The sequence below is a fragment of the Platalea leucorodia genome (assembly GCF_965183815.1).
Source record: "Platalea leucorodia genome assembly, chromosome: 2".
NCBI lineage: Eukaryota > Metazoa > Chordata > Aves > Pelecaniformes > Threskiornithidae > Platalea > Platalea leucorodia.
In genome coordinates this window covers 90,126,899-90,150,200 of record NC_138824.1, presented here as the reverse complement: position 1 = coordinate 90,150,200, position 23,302 = coordinate 90,126,899, and the positions used below count along the sequence as shown (strand labels likewise).

The window sequence follows — 23,302 nt, the reverse complement described above, 5'->3', positions numbered from 1 at the left end:
TACCGTTTGATTACTGCTGTGATCATGAGCCACAAGGGAGAAAAGCATTTGTTGTCTCAGACTATATTTGCCTTCTAGTAGTCCTTGGGTATTGAAGTTTGGATGGAATCTTTTTGCTGTTGAATACAAGAATCCTGAAATGGATAGAGGGTTTTTTTGTCACTAATCCTAAAAAGTACTCTTTAATTTCTGTTTAACTCTTGTTGTGTTTCACAAAAATTGCTTCCAATTTCTTGGATTTGTAGTGATGTAAAGAGGAAAGAGTTTAAGCCCTATTTCTAGAGGAGTATTTTTGGATAATTGTGCTAATTAGTTTTCCAGCCTGTTATTTCTGGCATGTTGTAAATAACAGAGACATGCATGCTTTGTGGTAACTTCAGACTTTTCTACAAACTGTTCAGGATTTCACTGGGAGTAAATATGTAACAGTTCCATTTTATGCAGGTCAGATTAATTTAAGTTATGCCCACATAGTACCACAGTGGGACCTGAACTAGCACATTCCAGTGAAATGTCGTGTAGATGTACCTGTGATTATGTTAAGTGTTTTAATATTAGAATTTGAGACATGACGATTCCCAGTGTTGTGTTTAAGCCATTGTCTCTCTTGATATCTAGATCTAAAAATGTAATACGGTAATTCTTTTATACATGCACCTGGGGAAGGAGGAAAAGTTGTTGTGATGGCTTAAAAGATAATTGTGTTTTCTTCCTTACAGAAAATGCCAGAAGCCTCAGAAGACCATAATCATTGGAAGGCCTGTTGACTTCCTTTTTTTGGTAATCTGGAACATCATCAATCTGGCATGGCGCAGGGCAGTCAACAACTCGATGTGCAGGTACTCCATGATCTCCGACAACGTTTCCCTGAGATACCTGAAGGGGTGGTATCTCAGTGCATGCTTCAGGTATGGTAAAGAGTTTTTAAGAGCCTGTATTTTATTTTTGTAGTATGAAAATTCTTTTTAGTAGTATGCATGGAGCACAGATTTTCACTCTTCTGGTTTTGTTTTGAAAGGGTGGAAGACTCCACTACTTGCATTTTTGTCCTGTCTTTTATGTACAAAGATTTTATCGTTCTTCACTTACATTAGTGGTTTTTTTTTTTGCTGACTATTCTTCCTTGTCTATGTGACCTGTGACTGTATGCATACAGGGAATAAGGAAAGTGGCTAATGGGATGATTATTGATGATGGCCACATAAATAACATACATATACTGGAGGAGATTTTAACAAACAATGACTCATTCTTCCAAGATAAGGAACTGGCTTTAGCTAGGAATCTAAAGGTTTTCTGTCTTCATAGCATCTTTTTGCCACAGCTGTCCAAAGGCTTATTTTTACTTCTCTGTTTCCAAATCAGGTGGCAGGTTTTTTTTTTTGTTTTTTTTTTTCCCTTTCCTATTTCTTCCTGCCACCTTCATCCAAAATCACAAATTGGAGGTGATAATAAGTGACCACACACAATCATTTTTCAGAGTCGTGGTCATCTGGGAATACCTTCCATTAATGAGAAGATTCAGGAGTGGAATAGAAACATGTAAGATCTGGTTTGCCCTTGTGTGGCCATGGCTAAGGTGGAACCTAGTGCAATAAACTGCTGCATATGAAAGTAGCGAAGCCATATTTGCATCCTACCTGTCCCTGGCAGAAGAGTAGGTTTACTTATAACTGTGGCTGCAATTTTTGCATTATGTGTCTTCTGAACCATACAAATAAAAATTAATTGCTTTCAGACAAATGTAAAGCGGGGGAAGCCCTGCAATATAAAGCTTTACTTATCCTGACAGTCATCTCTTCTGTACTGTTAAGTACATGATCCTTTCAATGAACTATGTTTAAGTCATAGACATCTTTAAACTGATAAACTTAAAGGACCGCTAATGCTGCAGAAGCATATGGTGTTCTATATCTATAATACGGTATTCTGGATAGCTAGTTAACATTACATTGCAAATATCTCTTATTTTTTTAAGTACAGAGTTTGTTTCCAAACACACTTTACGTTTGTTTTAAGATACATGAGCTGGTTTCCATTAACCTATTGCAATACGTGCTCTAGATTTAAACCAGTGTGAGTTTTGGACCTATTAAAAATTGAGGGTCCTTTGAAATGACAAATATATTCCATACCCTGAGAAAATCAGACTAGGGCTTGTCCTATCTACATTCTCTCTACCTCCACCCTGATGAAGTCCTGTTTAGACATCAAGTGGCTGATGGTAGCAGTTAACTTTTTTGAGACTGCTGTCTTGGCACTGTGGCGCTGGTTATTATTACAAGGTCTGGTTCCCATGTGTTCTGGTTTTAAATTTTTCTGTGATACGTCTGGATATTCCCATTGACCGTTGGGGTCTAGAAGGGGAGCTTGGCATGAAGGGGAAGTAGTCAGAAGTATCCATAGAGTGAGAGCCATACATAATTAAGTGCTGGACTCCTCTGTCTTCTGTCATGTTCAGTGATAAGTCTTCATCTGAGAGGATGCTGAATATGTGTGTTTGTCTGATAGTGAAATCATATGAAATTTTGGGAAAGTTATCTTCCTTTTAGTATTAAGACTGACTAGGTATCAGTCCTTTAGAAAAGAAATGTAACTGTGACTTTTCAACCAACTGGATAGGCTGTAGAAAATTGTATCGCAAGGCCAAATGAGTATTAATATCGTCGTGGTTTAACCCTAGCCAGTAACTAAGCACCACGCAGCTGCTCACTCACTCCCCCTGGGTGGGATGCGGAAGAGAATTGGAAGAGTAAAAGTGAGAAAACTCGTGGGTTGAGATAAGAACAGTTTAATAATTGAAATAAAGTAAAACAGTAATAATAATACTATATAAAGTAAGTAATGAATGATGCAATTGCTCACCAGCTGCCAACCGATACCCAGCCAGTCTCCAAGCAGTGGTCACTGCCCCCAGGCCAACTCCCCACAGCTTGTATACTGAGCATGACGTCATGGTATGGCATAGCCCTGTGGCTGGTCTGGGTCAGCTGTCCTGGCTGTGCCCCCTCCCAGCTTCTTGTGCACCTGGCAGAGCATGGGAAGCTGAAAAGTCCTTTATTAGTGTAAGCACTACTTATCAACAACTAAAACATAAGTGTGTTATCAACATTATTTTTGTACTAAATCCAAAACATAGCACTATACCAGCTACTAGGAAGAAAATTAATTCTATCCCAGCTGAAACCAAGACAAATATGTATACAAGCTTTAGGTAGTGATAGTGTTTAAAATAAAGTGAAACCATTATTAATGTATATTCCTTAGAATGGTAATCTTAACACACTAAGGAAGGTGGGGGTGTATGTGTGTATATATAAATATGTATACACTTGTGCTGGTGGGAGGTGCTGTATGTCCCAGAAGGTACTAGTCTTGGATCACATGTAACAAAGTTAGGTGCTGAGGACCAGATATAGTTGAACTTAACTTAAAGTGAATTTTTTTTCTTTAACTACTCTTTAAATTGAAAACTGAACCACAGCTGATACAGGCTGTTGTATGAGAAACTGGGGAGAAAAAAATCACAATCTGGAATGCTTTCTAGTGATTTTACTCTTTTGGAAAAGCTATCATTCATGTCATTCTTCTTACAAGGCCAGATTAAGCTAAAATGAGTGGAGGGGGGAAGAAGGGAAAGGGAATTCCCCATTATACTTTTGAGTCATAATTTATTGTCTGTATAGTTTCAGCTGCTGGTACCACAGAACAAATCAAACATTTACAGGGGTTATTTGGTTTCCTCACTGATGTATGAATAAACCTTTTTTTAGCCTTGAGCCTGAAATTCTTAAAGGCAGTTGAAATTATGTCAGAATTGTAAGGTGCTTTATGGAATTACCAGTACTTTTTCAAGCAATACTTATTCTGACTTCATTTTTAAGGCGCTAAATTCTGTTCTACCAAGAGAAGCTGGTTTAAAATGTTGTTGGGCTTTTGAACTTCCAGGTAAAGAGAAATACTCAGGTAAACAGCGAAATAAAGGTGAAAGCAGTAAACACTCAGGTAAACGTTAAAATGTCATCTGCGTTTTTGTTTCAACTTTCCAGAGTTTGCAATTTTGACCTAGTTTAATTTTATTTGTGTTGTTATTAGAAGTAGTTAATTGTACATACCTGTTCCTTGCAGAAGATGCCAAGAGTTCTAAGCATTGCTTTCCCCAAAACTGGACTTGATTTTTTTAGTAGGTCATACTGTAGCTAGTGTTACCATAGCATTTTGCTAGGTGCAATGTGAGCTATGTACTACATGCATACTGTGACCTGGTAGGTATTAGCTTTATTTCAAAATTCATGTCTGTGAAGTATTATTCCTAGTTATGCTCAAGCTAGGCTTGAACTGCAGCTCAGTTGAATGCTTGTTGAACGCTGAGCAGTAGCTTTTTCTTTTGCTATTTGACAATAATAGGTGTCCATTCTTACTCCTAGAACAACAACAACCTAGATGCCTGTTGTCGAGCCCTCGCACAGGAGAGCAACAAATACTTATATATGGAGTACCACAGCCCTGATGACACCCGAATGAATAGAAATAGCCTTTTGCACATTAATCTGGGTATTCATCCTCATACCAGCTATCATGCAGGGGATGGAGCTCAACTTAATGGTGGTCGTACACTGGTACACAGTTCAAGCGATGGACATATTGATCCACAACGCACAGCAGGTAAACAGCTGATATGCTTAGTTCAAGAACCACATTCTGCTCCCGCTGTTGTGGCAGCTTCTCCTAGTTACAATCCATTTTTCATGAATGACCAGAATAGAAATGCAGCTACTCCTCCTCCACAGCCACCTCCACAGCCATCTTCCATACAACCAGGAATGAACACGTCTGCTATGCAAGGCCCCCCTCCCACGTATATGCACATACCTCGGTACAGTACAAATCCCATTACTGTTACAGTATCACAAAACCTCCCCTCTGGACAGAGTGTACCCAGAGCTCTACAAATTCTTCCACAGATTCCAAGCAATCTTTATGGGACTCCTGGCTCTATTTATATAAGGCAAACATCTCAAAGTTCTTCAGGACGACAGACTCCTCAGAATACACAGTGGCATTCATCGCCACAGGGCCCAGTTCCACATTATACTCCCCGTCCTCTACCTGTGTATCCACATCAACAGAACTATCAGCCTTCTCAGTATTCTCCTAAACAACCCCAGATCCCTCAGTCAGCTTTTCGATCACCACCGGCATCCCAGTGTCCCTCTCCCTTTGGCTCTCCTCAACACCAAGTTCAGCCTCCTCAGTTGGGTCATCAGAGTTCACATGTTTTCATGCCTCCTAGTCCTTCAACTGTCCCACCCCATCCATATCAGCAAGCATCCCAGACTTTTCAAAAACAAGGCGGTCACTCTGTATCGTATCTTCCTCCTTTTGCTGGACCTAGTTTATCCAAAGGTTCCATGAATAAAATAGAAATTACAGTTGAGCCACCGCAAAGACCTGGGACTGCATTGAACCGAAGTCCTTCACCAATAAGTAATCAACCATCTCAACGAAACCAGCACCCACTGTATGCAGCCACTACTCCTCCTTCAAGCTCTCCATCAAGAGGTATGTCGGGTCAACCCAAACCTCCATTTAGTGTTAATCCAGTATATATTACCTACACTCAACCAACTGGACCTACGGGTGCACCAACACAGTCTCCTCGGGTAATGGTATCTCAGCCAAACCCAACCATTTTTAAAATCACAGTAGGTCGAGCACCGACTGAGAATCTTTTAAATTTAGTGGACCAAGAAGAGCATTCTGCAGCACCAGAACCTATTCAGCCTATTTCTGTAATCCCAGGATCTGGAGGAGAAAAAGGAAGCCATAAGTATCAGAGAAGTTCTAGTTCTGGATCAGATGACTATGCTTACACTCAAGGTAAATGTTTCATCCTACAAATTGTATTATTGTAAAATGCATTTCCAGCTTGATTTTGCTACTTACTAAGTGAGAATTTTTGAACCTGTACAGAGAAGAATAGAAATTGCACCAAACATCTGAGAGAGTTTGTTCTGATTTTTAAAAAATTTTGTCAAATTTCAGTCTAATACATAAAGAATTTCTGAGGTTCTTAAAGTTGCTGTGCTTTTGATGTTAGGTGAATTTCTTAAAAGAAAACACTGCAACTAAAGAGTAAGTGGTTTGTTCATTTACTGTGTGCTTGTTTTGTAAATTCTACGCTGAAGAACTGTGTCATAAATTTACATGTGGATTTTTTTTTTGTGTGCTTGTTCTGTACTCAGGTGCTTTATAAAACCAGAAGCATTAACCTTCTGTAGGGAATTTGAATGCAATTTATTTGGTTTAGATTGAAGAGCATTGAGTGAAAGAGGGGAGAGAGGTAGGATTGCAGCTAAAATTACTTTGGGTGTCAATACAAATCATTTTTGTTTTGAAAGGTGTTAAAATAATTATTTTGAAGAAATTAATTAAAAGTTCACTTCTTCCACTTAGAGTTTTCAAAGAGAAGGAAGAGATTGGCAGACAAATTTTAGGATGTGTGTTCTGCTGCATAGGGATAGAACATAGTCTTAAAGCTATGTATAAATGAAGAATTAAGTAATTTAGTTAAAAAAAAAAAAAGATGAAATCATGAAATCTAACCTTTAGCTGAAAACTGCTTTTTTCAGAGTAATCTACTTTATAGATTTGAAACATTTAAAATTGAGCAAATGAATCAGTCTGCAAGCATTCCAACGAATCATTTGGGGTAGTGACAGAATGATAATCACAGCAATTATTTAATGAATGTGCTTTGTTTCTGGGTTTGTGTTTGGAAAAGAGCGTCTGCTCCTCCAGTGCTCCTTCTAGCCTTCCTTTCACTTGAGAGAGCTGAAGTATCGGTTATAATGCTGCCCTGTAGTTCTTGATTTCTTATTTTGCTTTGTGTCTTTTGAGTTATTCTAACTCATCAACAAAGAGCTGTTCTGTACCTGGTGGACCCAATTAGAAATCTTATTTAGAAGAACGAATGCTAGTAGGTCTGTAACTCCTAGGCCATATGCTTTGTTTGGTAGTGTTCCTATTACAGCTTCATTAAAGATTGTCAGTTATGTGAGAAAACTATAAGTAGTTTCACATACCTGAGAAAAACACATTCTGAAATGTATAAATCTGGCTTTGCCTTTGTGTCTTTGATTAGATTTTGTGTATTTGGAAAACAAAACTAATAAAACTAGTTAGTATATGCTTTTGGGGGCATCTGCTCTTGTGGCAATACCTACCATGGCTGGGACTTTATTATAGCCTTTGGTATTGCTGCACTCTGAACTCTTGATAGAAATAAGTTGTAGAATAATAAACGTTATATTCTTTACTACCACAAAGGAGTCCTAAAGAAGAGTCTATTTAACAGCTTAATATAGGCAACAAGTTTATTTAATGTTCTTTTGAATATGAACCACTATGTAAAGTGTCACCAAAAATGCATTCTGGTGTCTGTACTTCCACTGTTTCTTTGTAGCATGAGTCATGTTTGATGAGTTGTACTGGAGTATAATGTGAAGCTATGTAACGTAGTCATATCAGATGTTAATTTGGAGGAGTCATACAAAGACAGGGTTTGATAGTAATAGCGGAAAATCATAGAGCCTGGTATCTGTACTTTTTTTAATTTTTTTTAAATTTTGCGATCTCTTAAACTCTACTTGGATGACTTCTGCTACTTCAAAAAGTAGAAAAGAGTTCAGCAATACTAGTGCCTGTATTATAAAAACATCTGATGTTATTCTTGGATAGGATTTTCAGTGTTTATTCTGTGGCCATGAATTGGTGGATCCATACAAAATCCAAAGTGTAGTGCTACTTTTTTGCACAGAATACTGATATCTGATAAAAAACACTGTCATTTTTATGCTCCTGACTGTTTTTTTTTAATCCCCCCAATTAAGTGTCATATTGTTACATATTTTTCTAACTTTTTTTTTAGTTAGTATGCAAATATTCTTGAGATATTATGTGTTTTTTCTTTGCCTGTGTTCGATAGGGGTGAAGAAAAGGGCAGGTGCTGGCTGGTGCTTTGTATGAAATAGCATTTTGCGGATTCTACAATGTCTTCGCACATTTGAACAGGTTGCTGGAACATTGTTATATGAGCAGTGTGCTTGTCTGAATACCCACAGCAAATTTATTTTATATTTTTCTGTCCTAGTAGACTTTAATCAGGTAAAAACAGCCAGATCAGAAAGTGGTAAGCATCACACTAATTAACTTGGTCAGTTTTGCATCATGATGAGATACTGAGAAGCACTCTTCCTGCAGAAACTGAATGTTATTTTCTAGCTAGTCAGAATTCTTTCTTTGGCTGCTCTGGGAGCCCAACATCAGCTTGTGACCGAGAGTCATAAATTTCAGTACCGTGACAAAAATATGAGAGAAGAAGTAACAGCGGAGAGGTTAGAAGACAGTGAATCAGCTCTATAGTAGAATTAAAGACTCTGAAGCACTTGAGCTGTCCCTACTTTTTTTTTTCTGGATTCTCTAGTCTGTTCTATAGTTTTGCCTTTGAGCACTGGGGAACTTAGGGCTGAGAATTACAGTACTCTCCGAAAAGCTTAGAACTACTTAAAGTTATTATAGCATAATCTGTAATAGCAGTGAAAAAAAACAGTTCAGGACTGACATTTGGCTAATGTCTCAAGGCTAGTGTGTCAGCTCCTATTGAGCAGCAGATGTGAAGTGTGTTTTACCTTCTGATCTTACCTCTGGTATTTATTTTTTTTTTTTGTCAGTACAATATTAATATAACTAGGTTGCTGTTTCATCCTGAGAAGCTGTCTCCTTGTACAGGTGCCTTTGTATTTTTGAGACGAGAAAGACCAAATGCAAAAAAAGAAGCTTTGACCAAAATGGTAATATCAACTTCAAGTTACTGTCTAAAATGTGTTTTTATTCTGGAAGAACTTTGTTCTAAATTGTAGTTCATTTGGCATGAAAGCATCTTCACACTGATATTTGGCTGCATGTTTATGATCACTTTTTTTTTCCAGAAAGGTCACTCATGAATCTTATGCATAAGTTAAGAATTTAGTTTTACAGGGTTTTGTGTGTTAGTAACTATTTCTTCCATGTAAAACATCAGCCTTGCTGTTACATCAACGAGCAAGGATGGAGAGATTAGCAAAGGAACTGAAGCTTGAGAAAGACGAGCTCGAACGCCTGAAAGCCGAAGTCAACGGTATGGAGCATGATCTAATGCAGAGGCGGCTTCGAAGAGTTAGCTGTACAACTGCAATTCCAACAGTAAGCAATTTGTTAGTATTTTAATTCAAGATACAAATTTATTTTTTGTGTTTTCATGAACTAAAGTATTATACAAAAAAATATTTTGGGGTATAAAATCTTCAATCTTTGGAGATGATTTTTTGTAAGTTCTTGGCTTGTCGTAAGGCAGTTCTTTTAATTCTTGTGAAGTTCTTGTAAAGGAACAGATATGTGTCCACCTTCCTTATTGTTCGCAACAGAATTTCTGAAACTTGTATACATATGCTTTTCTGGACCCCAGAACTGAAAAGATAGTTACTTTCCTAACAACCTATAAAAGTGTATGTCCAAGTCTATTTAAAGAGCCTAAGCCATATACAGCTTAGTGTTCATGCAGCAAAGTTTCACGTTTTTTTTTTAAAAGGTACTTTGTTATATTGTGGTATTTTGTTATTTGAGTAGTTACATCTCCTAGACAATCTGTTTCCCATTTGGTATGTGGAGGATGTGCCAAGTAACTTTTCAGTGGTGGTGTTGGCTCAAATAATTGGCATATCTCTCTCCTCTTTTCCTCATTGATTCTTCCTATCTGTGTGACTGCCACTTGCAAGTGACTCTAGCCCAAACATCTGTATGGCTCTGATAAGAGAATTAATCTGACTGCAAAATAACTTCCACTTTGTGCAGTTGTTAGTCAAATCAGTTCAGACTTACTCACAGTAAGCTGCACACAGATGTAGGCTGGAGGGCATAGTAGGGGCTGTTAGCTGCTTAGCTAGTATGGCTGCTGTATGTCTTGCCTGTCTCAGGGCAGCATTTGGCAGGTGTGTTCCTGGGAGGAATATAGAGGCACTGTCTGAGTGTGCAAGGATGAGGTTAGGAAAGCCAAAGCCCAACTGGAGTTGAATCTGTCACGGGATGTCAAAGACAAAAAGAAGGGCTTCTATTAGTACGTAGGTGACAAAAGGAAGGCTAGCGAAAATGTGGGCCCATGGCTCAGTGAGACCTGGTTACATAGGACATGGAAAAGGCTGAGATACTGAATGCTTTGTTTGCCTCAGTCTTTACAGGCGTTCAGGAATCCCGAGTCCCACAGACCTCAGGGAAGAGTGTGGAGCAAGGAAGGTATATGAGGTACAAGAGGATCAGGTCGGGGAATAGTTAAGCAAAGTGGACATACATGAGTTCATGGTCCTGGATGCGATGCACCCACGAGTGGTGAGGGAGCTGGCAGATGTCATTGCGAGGCCATGCTAGATAATCTTTGATAGATTATGGTGTTTGGGAGAAATGCCCAAAGACTAGAGGAGCACAAATGTCACTCCTGTCTTCAAGAAGGGACAAAAAGCTGGTCAGCCTCACCTTGATCCCTGGGAAAGCGATGAAGGAGCTAATCCTGGAGACCATTTCCAGGCACGTGAAGGACAAGAAAGTCATCAGCAGTAATCAGCATGGATTCACCAAGAGGAAGTAAAGCTTGACCAATTTGATAAAGTTCTAGGATGAAGAGACTGACCTGGTAGATGAGGGGAGAGCAGTGGTTATTGTCTACGTAGACTTCAGTAACGCTTTCAACATTGCCTCCGGTGAGATCTTCATAGAGAAGCTGATGAAGTATGGGCTGGATAAGCAGACAGTGAGGTAGATTGAAAACTGGCTGAACAGCCAGGCCAAGAGAGTGGTAATCAGTGGCACAAAGTCAGGTTGGAGGCTAGTAACTAGCGGTGTACCGCAGGGGTCAATACTGGGTCTAATCCTGTTTAACATCTTCCTTAATGATCTGGGTGATGGGGCAGAGTGTGCCCTTCACAGGTTTGCTGATAACGCAAAACTAGGAGAGCTGTGCTGCCACTGAGAGGGACCTCAACAATTTTTGCTAGAGAAATGGGCTAGCAGGAACCTCATGCCATTCAGCAAGGGGAAGTAGTAAGTCCTGCACTTGGGGAGGAACAACCCCATGCACCTGTATAAGCTGGGGGCCAACCAGCTGGAAAGCAGTTTTGCAGAAAAGGCCCTGGTGGTCCTGGTGGAGACCAAGCTGAATATGAGCCAGCAATGTGGCAAAGGCGGCTAATGATATCCCGGGCTGCATTAGGAGTGTTGCCAGCAAAGGGAGAGAGGTTACCCTTCCCCTTTATTCAGCACTGGTGAGGCCACACTTGAAGTATGGTGTCCAGGAGTGGGCTTCCCAGTACGAGAGAGACATGGTCACACTGGAGAGTCCAGTGAAGGGCCACAAACGTGATTAAGGGATTGGAGCATCTCTCCTATGAAGAAAGGCTGAGAGAGCTAGAACTGTTCAGCCTGCAAAAAAAGGCTCAGGGAGGATCTTATCAATGTATATAAATACTTGAAGGGAGGGTGCAAAGAGGATGAAGCCAGGCTCTTTCCACTGATGCCCAGTGACAGGACCAGAGGCGATGGGCACGAACTGAAACACAGGAGAGTCCCTCTGAACATTAGGAACCACTTTTTTACTGTGTGGTTGACTGAGCACTGGCACAGGTTGCCCCAAGTGGTTGTGGAGTCTTCATCCTTGGAGATATTCAAAAGCTGTCTGCTGTCTGGGCAGAGGGGCTCGGCCAGATGACCTCCAGAGGTCCCTTCCAACCTCAAACATTCTGTGATTTTGTGACACTCTGATGCTGGAATGTATCCTAGGATAGGATAGTTATTCCTACATACATGTTAGTAGTCACTGCTGCTAGCATTAAGAACATTTTTTAATGTTCTTAATGTAATTTAGGGTTTCTTAATGATATGCAAATATATGGACTCAAATAACTGATTATTCTGTTAAGAATAATTACTGTCTTGCAACATTGATGATTTAAATATACTGGGCTAGAAGGTTTGGCATGTTGGATCTCCTTGGGGTGATGCAAATAAACTTCTGACCTTATTTCGTTATAATCAAGTAATAATTAATGTGAATTGCCGCTCGTATTCTGTTTCCTGATCATCTTGATGTAAACTCATGTAGAAAGTCATCAATTTATACAGAATTTTATAAGGTGTATGGTTTTATAAACTTGAGCTATGTCGTCTTATTCATGAATTTTAATATTAAGTAACTTGTTCATTTTTGTTGGTTTGGTTTGTTTGCTTCCTCAGATGCCAGTAGAAGAATGTTTTTTGAGGGAATAAACTGGGTAGGGGGGATGGGACAGACAGTGTAATCTTGGCTACTTTTTTCAGTGGCTTATCTATAAAACCACTCGGTTTCTAATAAAGCTCTTAACAGAGTTATAGCAATGTTCTTTCTATGTCAGATCAGATACTGACTACCCCACAATTACTATTTTGGGTTGTTTCTTTCTAGCCTGAGGAAATGACCAGATTGAGAAGCCTGAACAGACAGCTCCAGATAAATGTTGACTGTACACTGAAAGAAGTTGATCTCCTTCAATCTAGAGGTATAGAATTGATAGTTTTTTTGAAAACATAATTTAAATATGGACGGGAGTGTTGCAGATGACACCAAGCTGGGCAGGAGTGTTGATCTGCTTGAGGGTAGAAAGGCTCTACAGAGGGATCTGGACAGTCTGGATCAATGGGCCAAGGCCAGCTGTATGAGGTTCAACAAGGCTTAGTGCCGGGTCCTGCACTTGGGTCACAACAACCCCATGCAACGCTACAGGCTTGGGAAAGAGTGACTGGAGAGCTGCCTGGCAGAAAAGGACCTGGGGGTGTTGGTCAACAGCTGGCTGAATACGAGCCAGCAGTGTGCCCAGGTGGCCAAGAAGACCAATAGCATCCTGCCTTACATCAGAAATAGTGTGGCCAGCGGGACTAGAGAAGTGATTGTCCTCCTGTACTCAGCACTGGTGAAGCTGTACCTCGAATACTGTGTTCAGTTTTGGGCCCCTCACTACAAGAAGGACATCGAGGTGCTGGAGCGTGTCCAAAGAAGGGCAGCAAAGCTGGTGAAGGGTCTGGAGCACAAGTCTTATGAGGAGTGGCTGAGGGAACTGGGGTTGTTTAGTCTGGAGAAAAGGAGGCTGAGGGGAGACCTTGTAGCTCTCTACAACTACCTGAAAGGAGGCTGTAGCGAGGTGGGGGTCGGTCTCTTCTCCCAAGTAACAAGCGATAGAAGAGGAAATGGCCTCAAGTTGCACCAGGGTAAGTTTAGGTTGGATATTAGGAAAACCTTCTTCACTGAAACGGTTGTCAGGCACCAGAACAGGCTGCCCAGGGAAGTGGTGGAGTCCCCATCCTGGAGGTATTTAGAAGACATGTAGTGCTTAGGGACATGGTTTAGTAGTGGACTTGGCAGTGTCAGGTTTATGGTTGGACTTGATGATCTTAAGGATCTTTTCCAACCTAGATGATTCTATGACTCTAATATAGTATGTGCTTAAATGTGGATACTTGGACTCTTTAAAGTTTAATTTTGATTATCAATATCCACTTATCTCTAAAAGCTGTCTTTTTCAGTTGCAACCTGATAAACTTGACTTGCTAATATTTCTGTTGGCCAAGTTAAGTTACATTACCAAGAAAGTGGTGACTTAAAAGTGACTTTGTCAAGAGCAAACTTAAAAAAAAAAAAAATAAAATACTCCTTAGTGAAGGTTCTTTACTTAAGTTTTTAAATTTTTGCTGACAAAGGCTCTGACCAAGTAATACAGAACAGAACTACAGGTTGCAACCAAGAAGTTGGCAAACAGAAATCTACTTAGGTCTTTAAAAATCCTCTTTCTGCAACAGAAACTTGACATAAATACAATCAAATAGGTTAAATATGCATAGTCTTCCTTTTTTACCAAGAATGGGTCCTACAGAAAGATTTACGTTTTCACATATTTTTAAAGCAGTACAGAACATTGAGCTGGAGTTGATTCTTCAATATAGGATTGGCCTGCTAAAAATTACTAGAATCAACACAAAAAAAAAATGTGACAAAAGACTACTCAGGAAAAAACTAACATATAATGTCATAATAAAAAGATGTATAAAATCTGAAGCCTCTAGATGTTCATATCACTAGCATAGGTATGTAAATAACCTTGGAGTTAACGCTTTCTTACTTTTCTTTTCTGACAGGGAACTTTGATCCGAAAGCCACGTGTAACTTCTATGATAACATAGAGCCTGGTCCTGTTGTGCCACCAAAGCCATATAAAAAGGGTAGGTCAACAAACAAGCATCAAGTTACCTAATCTGCATTGAGAAAGCTTCCTCCCCCCCCCCCCCCCCCCCCTTTTTTGAAAAACCCCTGTGATGACAGGAAGCAATTCTAATTATTATAACTTTTCTCTGTATATAAACCAAAACAGAACATTTTTATGTAAGTGCAGCAATCCTGGCTACAACTTGTTTTCCTCAGACAGGTTGTTGCAAATTAATGTTCTGTTAATATGTTGTTTGTAAATACACAAACTTTTATGTATTAACTTGAGCTTCCTAATGATGTTTTTTTAAAATACTTCTAGGTTATAAGCTCTGTCAGGTTTGTTTAGCTGTCTTACAATATGTATTGTTAGGATTTTATAGTTTAGTTGGGTTCTTCTAGGCAAGTTTAATTGGTCACAGCAGCTTTTTAAAATTTGCATTTATATTTTTAATTATATTTTAACTTGACTGGTCACACTTTACCTATTTTTTGTGCAGAGTATGAATTTCACAGTAGCCCTGAAGTTTCAGCACAGCAAGAGCTTCAGACATTTTAAGGATCAAGACAGAACAAGTCTCCTCACATCAGTCTAAAGAGATAACCGTGTCCCACTTGCACAAGTTCATTACTGGTTTCTAAAATATTCTATGCTAATTGCATAGTATCTAGGATTCATATCCAGCTGAGGACACTTAAGTTTTGTGTTAGCACAGGAGCCATGTCTTTAGTCTCACTTTTTGCCCAGTGGAGACTCGGGCAGTACGTCCCAGAGTGACTCAGCTCACCGTTAGTAGACACCTAGTGGCCGTGTAGCCCAGTAGCTCTCTCAACTCCACTACGTTCAGTGGTGATTTGGGAGCAGAATCCTACCATTTGTCTCAGGTGCTTTTGGACTTTTTTTTTTCGTCCTGAAATCTGTTAAAAGAATGGTTTCAGATGCTAGTGAAAGTTTTTAAACGCTTCGTATCTTTCTGCTGAAATAGCCAGTCTAGGATCCTGTGCTCTGATATAGAGAAAACAGTGGTCTTTTCTCTGAAAGTGTTATCTGTGATAAGATTTATAATATTGTGTCTCCTCTTACTGTAACTAGCATGTACTAAAATTATTAGTGGAAAAGTCACTCTTCTGAATCAATAATCATATAGTCTACTTGAAAATCCAAATTTTGTAATTAAGTTCTAGTTGCTGATAAGCACTTCATAAAGGTTTTTGCAGTTGAACTTTGAATTCATATAAGGAAATTTTACCCCCTGTTTTGAAGGAAGTATTTTACCCTTTGATGCAATGAAATGCTTAGTATGTGGAAATTTAAAAGAAAGAGAAGGCCCAGAACTACTGCTCGTGGTTCAAAAAAAACCCCAGTACTGGGATGTGTTCCCTGCATAGGTGGTAGTGTCCAGGAAAGACAGTAGCAGCAGGTGAGCAGTGGCTTGAAGGCAGCTGCCTGGATTCTTGTTAAATTGCCATGGTCGTGCGGTTGATTTAAGGCACTGCTACTTCGTAATGTTTGAAGAGATTCTCTTAATTACACTAGCCTATTTGATTTATTATTTCAAAGCAAAATAATGTGCAAAACTTGTGTGAAATAAGTGATTTTATTTGGCAATTGGAAAGATAGTGTCTTGTAAGGATTTGTATGAGTTTTATGACTAGTTTCCCCGTTTTGTCTGTCAACTTACTAGAAATCAGTTTTAGGGTTGGTGTACTGTATTCTGAGATTAGCTGTTAACATGGAGTCATCAAAATGATTTTTTTCCTTAAAAAATTTCATTTCCTTAATATTCACCTGTTGAAGGCATGGGCAGACAGACCGGCATGGGCAGACAAGGGTCTGCTCTGTGCTGCCATCTGGCTAGTCAACATGCATGCAGTCTAGTGCCCACACTACTTGCTTGCTTAGAAGGAATTTGTTGAGGCCAAGCACTGTTAATGTCACTACACAACTTCTGGACTGGAGAAGGTTTATATCTAAGCAAGAAGATTACTTTTAAGTATGTCTGTGAAGACAAACCTAAGCACTATTTGCACTAATTTTGTCATTGGCCATCTGCTAGATTTCTTAGCAGATGACAGCAATGTGTGCACTTTGAATTACGAATTGCAGTCCTTTTTTACAATGTAAGTTCTCTTTTAATTAAGCTGTTCTACAGATGTTTGTTTAGCAGATGGGTATCTTAACCTTACCTTCTAGGTGTGTGTGCTAATGTTGTTTCAAATATTAACAGTTTGTAAAATGTTGTGTTTCCACATCCTGGGAGTATTTGTCACTTTTAGTAGATAACCTGAGGTCTTGATGTGGTGGTCAGAGACACCAGAAAAGCGAGTCTTTCTGTGGGATGATACCTAATGTATGATTTGCATACATACTGATTTTATAAATGAAAACAGACTTAAGTGCTGCTTCACATACACACATCCCTGCTGCAAAGCCATGAGGAAGAAAAACAATCATCTTGTTTTGAACCAGGCCTACCATTTTATTTTTATATTGTATTTTCTTCAGCCTGGATAAGTGCTAGAAAAAGATGCTGAAAATATATTAATCTGTCAGACTGTTTGAAGGAACTAAGTTAGAAGAAGTCTTTCAGTTCAGGTAAAGTAGGGTTATTGGAATTTAGAATTTGGTAATAGACTGCGGTATGTAAACCTATGAAGTCATTCCTTAACAGGATGGTGTTGCAGTGCCAGTAGCAAACTTTTCAGTACGTTTTAAGCTATTAAACGTTTAGCAGTATCAGTGACCTAAGAGTGGTGACTGCTCTTTTTGTTGTTGATGTAGTATGGTTAAGGGACTCTTTACAGAAGTTAAATACTTCCAATATTCAGGTTTCACAAACTGAATTAGAAGTGCTTTAGCAAAAGACCTTTAATGTTACTTAAGTGGAAAGGTTTCCATGTTCATTTTAAGATAGAATGTTTAACGAAGTGACAAACCAGTAGTATGATCTTGCCTATCATGCTTCTCTTCTGAAATAAGTAAAAATGTTTTCCTTTGGCTTTTTTTAGAGCATCAAAACAGCTCCAAACAGACTACACGGACTCAGCCAAGAGATGAAGACTTTGAAGGGGCTCCATGGAATTGTGATAGCTGCACCTTTCTAAATCACCCAGCACTAAATCGCTGTGAGCAGTGTGAAATGCCACGATACACCTGAAAATCAGGAAGGGGCTGCATTGGGTTGAAAACAGGCTCTCAAGCTGACAGCTGTAGGAGAAGGAAACATGGGGAACCTTTCAGTCCATCTGCCCGGCCTTTGCCAGTCAACAATCTTCATATTGCAAGGGGTGGGAGTAATGTGTTAAGATGTTTCTGCTTGTGCTACACTAAAAATAAATAAATTAAGGGTGAAATTCTTATCCCATTGCAGTGAGCAAAGCAGAAAATGAAACCTGAAAATGTAAAAGGATTAATTTTGGGAAGAATGTATACAGGAAAGCAAATAACTACTGGTGTTTAGTCCTGTGGTTATAGTTACTGCTTAGTGGCTCTAAAAAAAAAAAAAATATACTGTTTTGTTTTGGGTTTTTTTTTTTAAAAAATTATAGGACTCTTAGTAATGGTGTGAAATGTTACACTTAACCAGAAAAACTGAAGAGCCAGAGCTGACTTAACCTGGCCACAGCTAGCTGGAAAACAAAGGCTCCCTGTGCTTCTAGATTGTAAGCTACTGAAAAAGGAGACAGGTAAATGCAACGATAAATTTTGCAATGTATAAAAAAACAAGGAGAAGGGTATTTGTAATTGCTGCTTTTTTTCAGGGTAACTTATGTCTACAAAAAATTGCTGTTTGAAATAGTAACCTAAGGTGACTAAATGAGATACTGTATGAGTGTTACAGAGAGTTTAATCAGAGGTAATTTTTTACAATCCCTTTTGCTTGTACAGTGCTCACCTGGCTGTGTCAACACTGGTAATAAACTAAGAATGAATTCTACCATATTACAGATGAAAATACTGCTGCATGCTTTCATTAGGCTGTCGTGTTTCAAAGCTAAAAGTATGCTTTTATATACAACAATCTTCTAAGCCTGTGCTCTGTAGCAGCACAGGGACATATGCCAAACACAGACTACTCCAAATTCTGTTCTGAAGACTTGAGCTCAGCCGTGGTTGTGTATGAGAAGAGTTTGTACCCAGTTCCTTAGGCCTTTTCAGCTTCCAATTTGTGAAGAATTCATGATGTTTACAGCACAGAAGGTACTTTGTGCCCCAGTTCAAAGTTAGCTGAAAGATAATTATTCAATTAGCTCTTCAGTAAAGGTTTATTTGCACATTGTTAATAAACCAGCCTGTATAAAATAGCAGATGCCAGATCCTGAAAAATTTCACACTGCATTCTTTTTATTTTGGTCAGGAAATATTTGCCATAGGTTAAAGAATACAAGACTTGCAACTGAAAATCATACTGGTACTTTTATGCATATGATACACTGTATTATAAAGGTGATGTTCAGTTTGTTTGAATGTTTCAGGTTGCTGTAATAAAGCACTCAATACTTGTGAAACCGAACTTGGGTTTGGGCAGCTGAATGATTGTGTTACACAACTGTGCGACTGAGTAGGATGTTCTTGTGTACTGGTCAAAAGCTGGTACAGTGCATTTGAGTTTTTATGGTATAACTTTGTCAAGATTCAGAGACGCAACCAAGCATGTCAGCTGAGTTATGGTAATTGACTTTGCAACTGTGAGGCAAAATGTGCTAGCTAAACCTTACCAGAAGGATTTAAACTACTTCGTTTTAAACTGTTCTTAGCTCATGGCAGCCACATCCATATGGTCAATTACCACAATTCACTTGATGTGTGATAACATGTTAAGCTGTGGTAGAACAATCATGTGTCTGAATCCTTATTTAAAATCAAGCAGCGTTTGTAAGGGGTGGGTGGAGGAAAACTCATCTTGACTGCGTTGCTCAATCTGGTGTCTTCTCGCCCTGCAGTTTATAAAGATAACAGTAAAAAAGAAACTGTGATCTTAGATGAGGAACCAATATTTTGTCTGGCATTTTTCAGTATGTTCTTGCACTAATTAAATCTTCAGCATAATTTTAAATAAGCTAAGAGATCTCCAGCAATCAGTGTGCACCACTGATGAGCAAAACAAAGTCAAAGGCATCAGAGCTAGGTCCCCTCCCTTCCCCTCCGTCCCCCTCCCTTTTTATATTACTGTGTGGGGAGCTCATCACATGTGGAAAGGGGTAAAAAAATTACTGTCAAATGAAGTTAGAAGGGAAATATTAATTTTGTTCATGTAAGTGGACAGTCTGACAAAACTGAGGTAACTAGAAAACAGAAGAGCAGAAGCATTATACCTAGGATAAGCAGTACCATTGCTGTTATCAGATATATAATGAATTACTCAAAGCAATACCAGTAACTTCACGACTTTTCTATTCTGATGCCTTTGCCTTTGTATTATTTCAATTTTCTGTTCATTTGTACTTCTGTTGAAGTTCTAGAAGGATTTGTTTTTGCTGGAATTACAAAATGATAGCAACTGAAATGGCAGTCAGCAAATGAGAGTAGGTGTGTCATGCATCCATAGAGTTGTGCCAGTTTCAGGCAGAATAGATGCTACTTTTGAAGGCGGGGGGGGGGGGGCGGGGGGAAATGCATGCAGTCCAATAATTCCCTGAACTGTAATAACTATAAATGGAAACTTGCTAATCTTAGTCGTAGCTTCACCAGAGGAAGAGAAGGAAAGCTGCTGTGTCAGCAAGAGACTTTTTGGAAGGCTGAGTGCTGTTAAATTGCAAATTAATTTCTACCGATAATTTCCCTCCAGTTTTTCAATTGCTCTCATTTGTTGCTTGTACAAAAAAAAACCAACAACCTTCTGATGTATTTTTTTACTTGTAAATGCCCATACTCAATCATTAATAGTGAAGACTTTACATGGTGCTTGAATATTTTTAGTTTGTTAGAATGTAAATTGTATTTTGAATATTGGAAGATCCATTTTCCTTCTGAAAGCAGGTGACGCTGTTCACACCCCAACAGAATTGTAGATTATGCCAAAAAGATTGGTTTATGTAATATTTATTGAATGCACGTAAAACCCTAATGTCAGCTGGCATACAAAATGCACTGTATTGTATAAAATGTGTGTGTGTGTGTGAATGGTGGGATGCTGATGCCATTGTGTTGAGTTAATGCACTACTTGTGTTTTTCTTTTTTCTCCTTAATGACTGAGCTTTCCCTCGACCGTGCTACTAGAGTGGTAGAGTTTGTAACTGACTTGGACATTCAGATATTCAAAATTATTTCACTGTTCACTGAAATTTTATAAAGCTTATTTTATATTTACTGTGCTATTAAGATGAATTCCCTTTAATTATAGAATACTACTGTAGTTCCTTAAAAGTTTATTTAGAGTGGGGCTTGTGGAAAATGATTCAGATCATAGTAAACCAAAAGAAATCCTGAACTTTGGATCTACTTTTAATTTGATGTAATTATTAGTCTTGTTTGGGTGAAGAGGAAAGGGGTGGGAAGTGAAGCAAAAGGAAGTACTTTGTAAAATGTAGTCTTAGATTGAATTGTGTATCCGTGTGTCTGTGGTATGTGTGTGTTTCCCTTGAAAAATGGGAGGTGTGGTGAAAAGGTGTAATAATTCTTAAAAGAGCTGGTCTCAGTACTTTCTGGTTATGATATGCTACTAAATCACTTTTTTTTTTAAAAAGAAAAACTTTCTTCCGGTTACTTTATCTGTCCCAGTTATACATCTCTCATTTCAATTTCTAAATGCTTTTACATTTAATATTGATTGTAAACCCCCTTGAAACTGAAATAAAAATACTTGAGTTGAAATGGGGACAAAACAAAATAAAAACAATAAAGAATGTTTTAAAAAAGAATGTGAGAATATTAAATATGTTAAGAACAAGCTTGTCATCAGGATGATAGTTTCTGTTTTAAAATTCAGTGGTATACCCTAGAATGTGAAAAATGACTATCCTGACGAGAAGTGGACGTTTGGACATAAACAATTCATCAGCTTGTTTGGTACCACAGAATTTACGTGCTCTGTACTACAGTGACTCTAAATCCCATAGAGAAAGAAGACATGCACAGATATCACATCTCATAGTCAGTACTGTCTCTATGTGCTGCTGCATTTGTTTCGTTTCAAAATGTCAATATTATATGAAGCTAGCCGTGACTGAATTTTGCCAGATTTCTTCAGTTTGGGGCTTTCATTGCTGTTTATGTCCATAAATATTAATGCGAATATTTTTCTTGGTTTTGAATAATCAGAAATCAATGGAGTTAATGCAATATTATAATCCTGGATTTTCAGTACCTTTGAAACCGATTTTAAAAAACTGTGTTCTTGAAACTTATTTATTTATGGTGGCACCAGTGTATCTAATCCATATTTCCTGCTGTGTGAAACCCTGTTAAATTTTTTCATTAAAAAAGAAGACACGATCTTGTTTAATCCTGTATATATGGTGTCTACATTCTAGATTTGTGTATGCTGTGAATGAACTTATTACTAAGAGATGAAATTGTATAAAAGCATTCAGAGGCTATGCATGCATGGTACCTCCAGAAAGTGCATACTCCGAGTTGCAGATTCCTGCAAAAATAAATTAATAAAACTAAGCAAACATCACATCCTGCATTTGTTCTTGTATGTAGTAGGAAACATTTAAAAAATACAGCCTTTTGCTTTCATAGTCCGATTGTTTCTGGTCTTCCACTTGAACCCTTAGCTATAGCAAATTTGTTTCAGGGCTTTTGGGGGCTTTCTTCTTGGTGATCAATACGATTCTCATTGGGCAACTGCTGAACATTGAACTGGGGTCCAAATCCTGTCCCTGTGGATGCGGACAGCTTGTGTAAGCAGGAGTCCCATTTAGACGACGGCTATTCTGTGCAGCGTCTGGGGTAGAAACAGGACGTGGGACGTTCAGCGTGTGAGGTTGAGCTCATCGCTTCTCTCTTGTTTTTGAGGGGAAAGCTGTTACTAAAGGAGTAGCTTTACCTACGGTAGCAGATGATCAGCTTTTGTTTGTAGTCTTGATTGCAGGCATTCCTGCTTACCCTCAGTAATGTCGAGTATCTGGATTACAAAAGTCCATCTTCTGCTATAACCTCTTACAGAAAGGCACTGCTCTGCAAGAGGGTGGAGAATTTGAAATGCATAAATCAGTATGCTGGCAATTTCTTTATATTAGTATGGCTTCTCAATTGTCTTGACTGTATCGGCTCACCATAATCGAAAACTTGAAAGCTCCGTAGCTGTGCTACAGCTGTGTCTTGTTCACATACGGTTTTGGTCATTAAACACATTCTGGTCTAACAAACCTACTGCAACTTTGGTTTTGAGCTTTTGTCAGCAAATGTGTAAGAACTTGAGTCTTTCGTTCCTTTTGCTAAATTGAATTTATAAAAATTTCAGGATAGGTTTGTATTCTAATCAAGCATTTAATTCTTTCTCTTTAGGAATCAGTGCAATTGAAACTTTTAATTTTCTAAAAGTATTTTCAAAGCTTTAAAAAAAGTTTAAATATGTTAAGGTACCTGTAAAATATATTATGCTAATGCAGACCACCCAAAGCCAAAAGACACTAGATCTAACAACTGACCGTGGCCACTTCTTTTTTGTTGTTGTTTCCCCAAAGTCATGAGGAGGAGGATCTACCTGAAGCAATCGCATAAAACTAATTGATTTATTCATAAGAATTGCTTGGTTTTGACAGTACTGCACCATGTCTTAAGCCTGTGGCACTTAAAGAGAGGATTCGTCTTGTGGTCTGGTAAGTGTTCCAGGAATTAAGTGCTGCTACTTCTGATCAGTCAAGATGACCCATAGTGCTGGGTAAGTACTGTATATTCTTTAATTGCACCCTCTCTGATGGTAAATACACTTCTTGGAAGGAGGTGACTTAGGTAAGGAGTTTCACCTAACAGCTGGACTCAAATCGTTAGGTATTAAATGGGTTACCTGGCGTTTGTGGAAACCTTGTAAAGT

The 23,302-nt window shown here is 38.6% G+C and overlaps 1 protein-coding gene across 8 annotated transcripts in view; it reads left to right on the top strand.

The window, feature by feature from the left end:
• Positions 1 to 21,921, top strand: part of TAB3 (TGF-beta activated kinase 1 (MAP3K7) binding protein 3) — a 48,419-nt gene extending 26,498 nt beyond the window's left edge. For 4 of the 8 annotated variants that reach the window (XM_082332259.1, XM_082332261.1, XM_082332260.1 and 1 more), the window contains 6 exons: positions 720 to 908; positions 4,428 to 5,880; positions 9,083 to 9,243; positions 12,527 to 12,620; positions 14,251 to 14,334; positions 17,327 to 21,921. In XM_082332259.1, coding sequence (XP_082188385.1) covers positions 807 to 908; positions 4,428 to 5,880; positions 9,083 to 9,243; positions 12,527 to 12,620; positions 14,251 to 14,334; positions 17,327 to 17,475 — 2,043 coding nt within the window. In that variant the 5' untranslated portion in view covers positions 720 to 806 and the 3' untranslated portion in view covers positions 17,476 to 21,921. Of the gene's footprint in view, positions 1 to 719; positions 909 to 4,427; positions 5,881 to 9,082; positions 9,255 to 12,526; positions 12,621 to 14,250; positions 14,335 to 17,326 lie in introns of those variants that run through there. The other 4 variants (XM_082332265.1, XM_082332264.1, XM_082332263.1 and 1 more) reach the window with 4 other exon arrangements.
• Positions 21,922 to 23,302: the final 1,381 nt, after the last annotated feature.